Source organism: Beta vulgaris, chromosome 6 (assembly GCF_026745355.1).
Source record: "Beta vulgaris subsp. vulgaris cultivar EL10 chromosome 6, EL10.2, whole genome shotgun sequence".
NCBI lineage: Eukaryota > Viridiplantae > Streptophyta > Magnoliopsida > Caryophyllales > Amaranthaceae > Beta > Beta vulgaris.
The window spans coordinates 41,887,766-41,898,453 of NC_079207.1; the positions used below are offsets into that span (position 1 = coordinate 41,887,766).

A 10,688-nucleotide genomic window follows, 5' to 3' on the forward strand; every position below is an offset into this window, starting at 1 on the left:
TAATTGTTACATTCCTCTTTCTTCCTCTTTCTTTATAAGGTAAACCAACAACCAAGTAAGTGTTGGTCCAGTGGTGATGGGGACTGGCTTTGGTAGGACGAATCCGTGTTCGAATCCCCGCAACACCCTTGGGAGAGGAATGGAACCTAACCACCCCGAACTTGACCTCTGAACCGGGTGCAAACACCAAAATAAAATAAAATAAGGTAAACTATCAATATCAACCTTTTCCATTATTCTACCTTTTATATTTCACCTCCCACTCTATTAATCTATAACTTTTGTCACTGCCGTAGTATATATTGCATCATTTACATTTCCCAAAATCAAACATTTTCATTTTGTACTTCTTCCTTGTGCTTATACTATTATTTATTTGGTTCTCCCCCCAAAGAAAGTGTAACAATTAAAAGAAAGAACCTTTTGATAAAAACTATCTTATAAAACATGAAATTTGTGAACACCTTATATAATTTTTTTAGCGAAAATAAACCTTAAATTTTTTTTTTCTTATGAGAACAAACCTTATGTCTTATTTCGATCATTGGTCAAAGATTCCAAGATTCACTAAGTCATGGATTTTGTTGGGTTTAATAAGGCATTTGCCTTGCACATTACATGGTGGTGAATGCCGGAAACTTGGATCAATAATCAGAGTTAAGTATAAAGTTTGTTCCCACAAAAAAAAATTTAGGTTTATTTTTCGCAAAAAGAATTATATAAGATGATTTTTCATAAATTTTATGCTTTATAAGACGGTATTTAACAAACAAATCCTAAAAGAAAACTAATGGAGTAATATTAAATATACAACATTTTTAATCCTAAACTAACAGCATTGATTCAACGTAATTTTTTTTTTCCAATTTTTTAGTTAAATTTGTAGAGAAGAGTATTGGCTTACGCAAAGCCGCAAACCTCCTAATCGCAATGTAGGGTTAGCCAACAAACCAAAATAAAGAATTTTAAAAAATGCTTTGCTAGAATTATCTTTAATGGGACTACTTTTTTCCGAGCCATATAAATCATCAGATTCATCACCCAACCGCAAGCAATTTATGTGGGATAAATCACTTTTTTTTTTTTTTTTTTTTTCCGTAACACCAAAACAACCCCCCACCCCCACCCCACACAAAAAAAACCCCAATTCTTTTCTCTTCCCTATCATATTCACATTAAAGCAATCCTTAGCATAGGATAAGACTACAGAAATGGAGGCAACTGGGTCTCCAAATCAAGCACTATTCTTTGTGTTGGCGTATCTTCCATTACAGCAGCTTCTGGTAACGAGCCAAGTTTGCAAGTCATTTAGAGATGCTATCAGCGATGATGTGTTGATATGGCTCAATTTAGTGGTCGAAAGACCACTAAGTCTGCGCTTAACCGATCAAATTTTGATAAAACTTGCCTCAAAAGCTAGTGGTAGGCTGGGAACTTTGGCTTTGCTAGACTGTGTTAAGATTACTGATGAAGGGCTATTGAGGGTGGTTAATGCAAATCCGCTTCTTAATAAGGTACTTTAGTCTTAACTTGGCAATCATATACTCCCTCCGTTTCAAATTATAAGGCATATAAACTACTTTTCCGCATATTAAGAATTTAGTTAATTTAGGTTAGATTTGCATAGGTAATAAAAATTGACATTAAATGTTATATTGATAATAGAAAATAAACTATAATCTTATCTTGATTGTAAAAAATTGCATTTAATTTTACATTGGTAATGTAAAACGCCTTATATTTTGAAATAATTTTTTTTTAGCTAAAATGCCTTATAATTTGAAACAGATGGAGTACTTCATTAGTTATATTTTATAGATAAAAATAAAAATATCATAATAGATACTATAAATGAATCGTTTTTTACCATAAATATCTTAAAAAATTATAAAAAAGTTGATTGTGTCCTACCTTTTTTTTTTTAATATCTATATTTTTTTCTTAATAAATGAATCTATCTCTATTATATAAGCCAAGAGAGGAGGTGTGGTGTCCTCTTTTGGAGTGACTAAAATACCCTTCATGATCTAATTAATGGAAAGAAAAAAATTACAAAAACAAATCATTTAAAAATTCTCATTCCAACTTGCCATTTAAAACAAGTTTAAAATGGTATATGCATCAAATACTTCAATCAAAATTAAATGGAAAAAATATTTATACCTTATAAAAAAAGATGGCATACATAACGTGCACATGAAAAGTCTGAACATTCACTACCTTTGATATTCTTTAATTCAGTTAAACCAACTCATTATTTTTGTTTTTTATGTTCAATATTCATTCACAAAAAATTAATGTTAACAATCACTCACAACCTTTTTATTTTTTTACATTAGCGAATTAATATATCTAAATTCATCTAACTGTTGAATTTTTCACATTTAAGTTTAATCATAAATAAAGTACGAATGGAGTATCTAATAGAATAACAAATTTTGATATTAACGAACGCATCGCGTGCTTATGAAGGCTAGTTCTATATGGGAAGAGGGTAGGACACCAAAATATTAGAAATCCCATTTTAACCTCATAACATCCCTATTCTAACTACTTACTTTAATGAAAAAATAAAAAATAAAACTACCTAATTAATTTAAAAAATAAAAAAAATATTACAAAAAGAAAACCATCAACAATTCAAATATTCCTAATTTATTAGTAATAATTAATAATTAATCTAATTTTCTTCATCTTCTAAAAGAAATTAATTTTCTATGTATCTTCGCACGCATCGCGTGCATATAAAAACTAGTATAAATATATTAAAAAAAGCGTGAGTAATAATATATACATGCCACGTGACACTTGTGTTATTCCATTAGAATTATCTTATATGTACATGAATCATGTCACTCAATTAACAAATCAATTAACAAAAGTAAAAATTAGCTTGCAACAAGATTTGAACTCGTGACCTCCTGTTATTATACAGGATACAATTATCATCTCAACCAACGTTTAATCATACTTTAAATGTTCACATTATTATATTTGTACCTTTTCCTTAATATATTTTAATGGAGGTGAAAAAAATGTATATCAAATCGGAAACACAATACCAACTTGGAGAAACCCTCAAGCTCAAATACTAATTTTTATTCAAAAAGTAGTGATCCTTACTTTATCTCTCTATCTTTCTTACAATCCCTCACTTTCTCAATATAACATGTAAACAAAATAAGTAAAAACATTTTTTGTGTGAAAAGATTTCCTCTAAACTGACGTACTAGTACAAGCTTTTTGTCTAACTATTTTCCATCCGGCTCATTGTCGAGACCAATAAAAGATCTCTTATATCTTGAATAATTGTATTCTTTATTTTAGAAACTGATAATCGCAATGGTAGAGGGACAATGATTTCAAGGATGTGCCGTGGTTAGAGACCACTGACTTGAAAACAATTACGGCCGACAATAATGGTAATCGATCTGGCCGTAGAGCTCCCAAAAGTTAACACAACAGTCTAAACTACCACCATTAGCAACGTAGACTTTGGAGAATAGCACGAATTCAGGAAAAGAGAGAGAAGAGAATGTATAAGTTTCAGGATGTTTAGCTATGCGCAAGGCGATCCTGAAGATTTTGAGGCTCCGGTTCTAACATGAAAATTGGGCCCTAATTTATAGAAAATAAAAATGGAAGGTTAGAGTTCTAAAGATGGAAAGTTAAAAATTTAAAGATAAATCATTGACAAATTTAATAAGGGTTGGAAACAAAGGTGATTTCTTCAACTATGAAGTAAACTTTTCAAAATAATATATTTTGGGCCTTTATAATTTTGGGCTCCTTAAACACTCTGATCTACCCCTCTGACTATAAGTGGCCTCTTTTACATTGTACGTACAATTTACATATGGAAAACTTTCATTGGCATTGTTGTTTTTTTGTTGTCCCCTAATCTAGTAACCTTAATATGAGATTAAGAATAGTACTTCTTTTACGGCTTAATTAAGGTGTTGTGCTAATTGTAAAATACTACTTCCTTAGTTCTTTTTCTACTAGCCTTTTGTGCACGCGATGCGTGCGATGATATTTTTATGCCTAATACTAAGTAGTAAACAAACTGAAAATTGCAAGTTAGTATTTAAGTTCACCTTCATTTTGTGAATAAGATTCTTTCATGTTCTTTTTATGTTGTTATTCATTTTTGAGATTTTGAATAGTTTTTTGTTTCTCAAGTCTTATATGCGCATGTTCTTTTATAATCAGTATGACGTTCTTTACTAAATATCGTCATGTTCTTTTTTTTGGTTTTATTCATTTTTGTAATTTATAATAGTTTTTGATACGGATTTCAGTAATTTCTCTATGATCCCAAAATACTAACCGAAAAGTATAAGACAATTTAAGTTTTTTTTCCTTGTCTAACTTCTGAATTCTGATTTCACAAATTGATATTTAAATTTTTTTATCATATTAATTTTTCTCCTTTTCTAAATGTTCACACTTTGAGTTTCAATTATATTTAAAATGAAATTTTAAAATTTTCATACACATTTAATTTTGCATGAAATGGTCATTTTAATTTTTCTCCTTTTCTAATTTTAACACTTTGAGTTTCAATTATATTTAAAATGAAATTTTAAGTTTTTCATACACAATTTGATTTCGCATGAAATGGTCATTTTTTATTTTTCTCCTTTTCTAAATTTTAACACTTTGAGTTTCAATTATAGATGAAATGAAATTTTAAATTATTCATACACAATCTGATTTCGCAAATTAATGTAATTTTTTTTTTCTGAAAATGGTTTTTTGCAAAAGTTGTTCGCAAAAAGGTTTGATATTGTTTTATTTTTCAAAATTTATTTCTGAACATGGATATTTTGCAAAAGTTTTGGGCAAAAATTTATATTGGAATTTTTTAAAAAGAACTAAATTTGTACTTTTTCATCAGTGTCATAAATGAATCAAATTTCATACACATCTTTTTTTTCATATTTTATATGAAAATGAATCAAATTTAAGTCTAGTTATCTCCATTTTTTCAACTACATAACAGTCGACTAATGTGAAATAACTTTGAACATTAAAAGAATTATGTACCTGTTTGAAAGTTCCCAATTCGCCGATGGACGAATGTGTGATATCACTGTCAAAATCTTATATTTTTCTCAGATTTGTGTTTATAGGTAATTTTTGTAAGTATGTAATTGTGAATGGTTATTGAGAACAATGATTTGTAAGTGAATTTTGTGAATGTTTTTATATGTATTGACGTCCTAGTATATTAGTTTTAGTTTGTAAGTTAATTTTTAGTTTTTGTAAATTAGTTTCCTGATCATTTGTGTGATTTGTGTGATTTTTACCATGTGATTTTCTCAATTCTATATATGAGTGATTTGTAAAAGTTTACTCATATAAGTGAATTCTGAGTGATTGTTGAAATCAATTTTCGGTGGCTTTGTTTGACTCTCATTTTGATATTGAAATTCCTTTTGCTCCCCCTTAGGAAGATAAATATATTTTAAAAATTTGAGATGGTTGTAGGGGTTTGCTGGAAACCAACTACAATCTAAAGGTCCTCATTAGATTATTAGACGTAATGAAATTGTATTTGATTATCCTATCAGGTGATTCAAATGAAGCAATTGAACAGGATAAGGAAAGTAATCAAAGTGGTTATTCACCTTAGGTATTCTTGGCCACTATGACGATGAGAAAGAGGAATATCATTGGAAGATATTATTCCTTTGAATATCTCTATTATATAATTGGTCAACTTTTTAGAGGAAATACAACAGGGGATGAAATGAAATCATGAAATATCAATAGACAATATTTCTATTACGTAAGGCAAGGGGGGCAAAATAGTCAGTTCAAAAGAGGACACCGTTGCTCCCCCCTTCCCTTATGTAATAGAGATCGCAACAATTACCATTTTAGGTAGTTTTACATCTATTGTAATAATTTCATTTTTGGTTAAAATTTTTTTTGTTGACAATATTTTCCTTCCTTTATTTTAGTAAACCATCATTAATTACTCACTTTGTCTTATAAAATTGCTTTTACTTTATTAAGGATTTATTTTTCTCCTAATCTGGTTAATTAAAGGACTACCTTTATGCTATTTCCTTTGAAATTGTGTCCAAATCCATTGTTGCAACATAAAAACAATAGAGTAACTGAGTAAGTATATAGTTTTTACTCAAGAGTACCTTCCTCGTCTTATTATTTAATGTGAAATCTGAGGATTATATAGATGGTATGCTTATCTATCATGTATCTCGCCTACGGGTGCTAATTGAGTTCATGAGCAGCTCTTGAACAACTCGAATTTGACGCGGTCAAAACTTGATCAATACTCGAATCGGGCTCGAACTCAACTTGATACATTAACAAGTTGATAGTTTCCTAAACTCAAGTCGAAAAATTGTTGAGTTACTCGATAAATTTTCAATCATTATACATACTAAAATTTTTCAGATCTCAACTATTATAAGGATAGTTACTAAACTGATTTTCTATAAGTTACTTAAAATTACTATCAAAATTAAGAATTTTACATTAAATACATAAGATAATAGATTAATAATAGATAAGATTTATTCCAAATAAATCAAGGGAACTAATCAAGTAAATCTTGTCGCGAGCAACTCAAACTTGACTCGGTACTTTAACGAGTCGAGCTAGAGAATTTCAAGCCTGACAAGAAATATATAGCTTGACTCGAAGTCGACTCGATATCATAAGGATTGTGAACGACTTGCTTGATAAGCACTCTCCTTGGGTAAATCTAACTTTTATAAAAAGGAATATTCCTTATTATGTACCCCTTATGTTTGATATAATTATCAAATTATCCTTCTTGTTTGTGAAATTCTTCATATAACCTTGAGGTTTGATTTTTTTACTCAATATACCTTTACTATTGACAGAACACGAACACCTTAAGGTTTTTCTCTTTCGCCTCCGACCTTCATCCATTAATGATATTCTAAACATCCAAGCGTTGTCTCTTATCCACATCCATGCCTTTCTCTCTTCTCCCTATCTTCATCTTCATCTTTCCCCCGCCAACCTTGTTCTTATATATATATTACTGAATATTGTCCTTAGTTCGTTTTGGTTTGTCCTCCCTATTTTCATATTTTGCTTTTCTTCTCTCCCCTTGAGCTTCTCTTTCTCAACCTCTTTCTAGATATTGTCAAGTGACACTGTTCTTCTTTCAGGGTGAAGGATAATGTTTGGCGGCTTTTGAATGTCGTGAGTAGTGATGAAATGGGGCGAAGGAGAAAGAGTGGAGAAGGTTCGATTTTTATGGGTTTAATGTTGGAGGGTTTGGTGAGGATGTATGCGGGATAACCATGATAATGGAATATGAAGATAAAGATAGGGAGGAGCGAGAAATATATGGAGGCTGGGGGAGAGAGAAAGCTTGGAGGTTTAGCATGTCATCAATGAAGAAAGATGGAAGGAGAGATAGAGAATTCAAGAGAAAGAGAGAGGAAAACCCAATAGTGTTAGTGTTCTTTCAATAGTATGTACGAGTATTTTCAGAAAAAAAAAATCAATTAAGGGTATCTGAGTAATTTCTCAAATGAGAGGGGTAATTTTAAAATTACGTCAAACCTTAGGAGTAACTTAGGAATTTCCTTTTATAAAATGGTGGAAAAGCGTGAAATTCCTTCTTAAGGGGGAAAACCACCAAAAAATTATATTACTTATCAATAGGAGAAAAGGAGTTAACAATCCATTTTGTTAGAGAAGAGTCATAGATAATATGGAACTTTACCAATTTAATCTCAAGCAACCACATTACACAAGTTCTCTTATAACTTGGACTAAGTCCATCAACCCCCCCACCCCCGCAAGTGACTCTGATCCCAAGTCACCTAACTAACTGATACTCATTTGTTTTCCCACAATATACTCACATAAACCAACCCACACATTGCTTATATCTACGTACATCTTTGAGTTCTCACAGACCTCTCCAAAAATTGTTTTCCACTAGCCTATGAACTCACCCGGTGTGTTTTTGTTTGAACTTATCTGATATAAGGATCACTTGTTATTAGCCAAGCTTGAGTTTTTTAGTAGGATAAGGGTCTGTTTTGGACTAAATCATGTTGCTTAGAATCGTTGCCTGTGAACTCACCCGATATGTTTTTGTTGGAGCTTATATGAACCAAGGACCACTTGCTATTAGCCAAGTAGAGTTTGTGAGTAGGATCGGGTCCGTTTCAGACCAAGTCATGTTGCTTATGAATTGTTGCCTTTTGTTGGCGTCTCAGACGACTTTGGGTAATCCATGTTTTAGGGTCGTGTTGGGTAAAAGACATTTGAATTATGCTACGTGGATTTATCAAATTTTCGATTAATTTCCCCTTGTAGTGCTTGTTTGGTTAAATGTACGAGGTATTAATTCCTTAGAAGTTTATTTTCTCATGTAATTGTATTTCCTAGGATTTTTTAAATGTTGTTTCGTGATTCATGGGAAATGAAAACTCCTATGGGAATTTCCACTTACCTAGGTCCCCCTAGGTAAGTAATTTCCTCCATTTTGTGGGAAGTGGAAGTGGAACTCCTTAGGAATTTCTACTTCTCATGAATTTGTCAACCAAACAATATCGAAAAATTCCAATTCCTAAGAATTCTAACTTCTTATATTAAACAATGTCAACCAAACAAGCACGTAGTGTAACCCTAGCTAAAGCGGATTATTCTTTCTACTTTCATATAATATCTTTTTTTTGTTTACGTCTTTTACTTTAGCTCTATGTCCCCGGTTGTACCGGCTTAACCCCTGAAGGAATCGGGGAAGTGGTGAAAACATTGGCTGCAACATCATCTACCTTCTCTAGTCTAAAGATCAATGGCATATACAACATCAACAAAGAAGACTTTCTAATACTCCAGTCCAATATCTTTGACACTACAAAAGCGAAGCCCAGATTTTATCACATGTACTCATCTTCCTCTTTTCGCAGCCTAGATGAGGATGCTCGAGCTATCGACGTAGAGATTTGTCCCAAATGCAAGGAGGTGAAGTTAGTCTTCCATTGCCCTAAGGAGAATGTTTGTAAAGGGTGCTTCCAATGCATTCCAAGGTGCGAAGTTTGTGGTAGATGTATTTCTAAACAAGACGAGGATGAATTTGGAGAAACTATATGTAATGATATTGTGTGTCTGAACTGCTGGCTTTGCCTTCCGAAATGTAATCATTGTAACAAGCCATTTTGTCCCCGACATGCCGGTGAGCAAGGTTTTGATCATCTTGGTTCACAAGAATTCATATGTTGGATTTGCCAGACAAAATCGAGCACAAACAATTGGGAAGAAAACTAGTTTGTAAAAGAGACAAGTACATATCTCCTTTTGTACTGCCCCCATGCTTGTTTAGGCTCTATATTGAACATGTACCTTGGCTAAACACTTTTAGAATCCACACACTCCATGGCTTGAACAAAGCTCGTAAACATATAGTAAATTGTTTTGTTGAATGTAGGAAATACTATTTCCTAGAAAATTGTTTTTCCTCGAAGTTCTGATTCTTAGGAAGTGGCAAAAGTTGTTTGGTGGCTTATGGGAAGTTTCACTTATCTAGGTCCACTTCTTCCTCCATTCTGTAAAAAGTATGACTTTTTAGGAAGTGCAAATTCCTATATTTTTGTCAGCCAAACAAACGCACCTTATTTTACTTCCTAGAAAGTCCCACTTCCCATGTATTTTTATGTCGATCGAACAACACCTTTTTTTTATAGTGAAAAGTCATTTAATGATTATTGAAGTCATAAAACATCTATAATAGAGAAGACATCAAAAACTAACAAATATATATCTTGAAATAAACATAATTCTAATACCATAAAACATTGACCGTTGAGTAAATCTAACACTAAAGAAAACTCTCTCCTTTTCCATTGTTGTTTGGTACAACATTATGCGAGAGGGTCCATCGATCTAATATTGTTTTGAATAGAACCGGATTTAATTCAACTGATTGTATACAAAGAACTGACATTTGTTGCAACCTCGCACAACTTCCAATCAACAAAACAACTTTCAACGTAAGATTCATGATCTTGGAACTATACCGAAACACACAAAATCCCCTAATTAACAAATAAAACTACCATGATAAAATATGGGGAGTCTAGATACCAAAAAAGGGGGACAAACTAACCCAAATAAGAGACAAAAGCTATCACATAGAATTGAGACAAGTTATCATAAATAGAGACTAATTTATTGAATAGACTAAGAAAAAAAACTAAAAACTGAAAATAAAAGAGAAAAAGGAGATTAATATATGGAAAAGAGTATACATGGCATCCCGAAGATAATTTATCTTGAAGAAGGAAAGAAAGAAAGAAAGAGAGGAAAGAAAACGGCTAGGGTTATTTTTGCACAAATAATTTGATAACTACAATTGATAAGCGTCGACCAAACAACACCTAAGATTAGACTTGGTCAATAAGATAACTAAGAATCCCTACAAAATAGGATATGACCAAGGAAGTATAATATAACGAAAAACGGCCAGATTCTATGTTAAGTTCGAATTATGTATAAAGAGCCTAGGAGGATCAATCAAACAAACACACAGATACTACTAAATCACTTCTTTATAAGTTGCACTCTCATGAAGCAAATTACTAACCATAAAAATATATAAACCCATATAAATCAATGAAGTATGTAAATCCATGAAATTTGAATTACATGAAATCTTACATCAC

General features: G+C 31.6%; 1 protein-coding gene across 1 annotated transcript; it reads left to right on the top strand.

Annotated features, from left to right (window-relative positions):
- The first annotated feature begins 1,104 nt into the window (after window positions 1-1,104).
- LOC104896824 (F-box protein SKIP28) lies at window positions 1,105-9,532 on the top strand. Its single transcript, XM_010683617.4, has 2 exons — window positions 1,105-1,514; window positions 8,722-9,532. Exons 1-2 carry the CDS (start codon window positions 1,212-1,214, stop codon window positions 9,292-9,294), a joined length of 876 nt encoding a protein of 291 aa, XP_010681919.2. The 5' UTR covers window positions 1,105-1,211; the 3' UTR covers window positions 9,295-9,532.
- Window positions 9,533-10,688: the final 1,156 nt, after the last annotated feature.

Coding starts and splice junctions, on each gene's coding strand:
- LOC104896824 (XM_010683617.4), top strand. CDS start 1,212: ATGGAGGCAACTGGGTCTCCAAATCAAGCACTATTCTTTGTGTTGGCG. Junction 1,515..8,721: donor CAAATCCGCTTCTTAATAAG/GTACTTTAGTCT, acceptor CTTTTACTTTAG/CTCTATGTCCCCGGTTGTAC.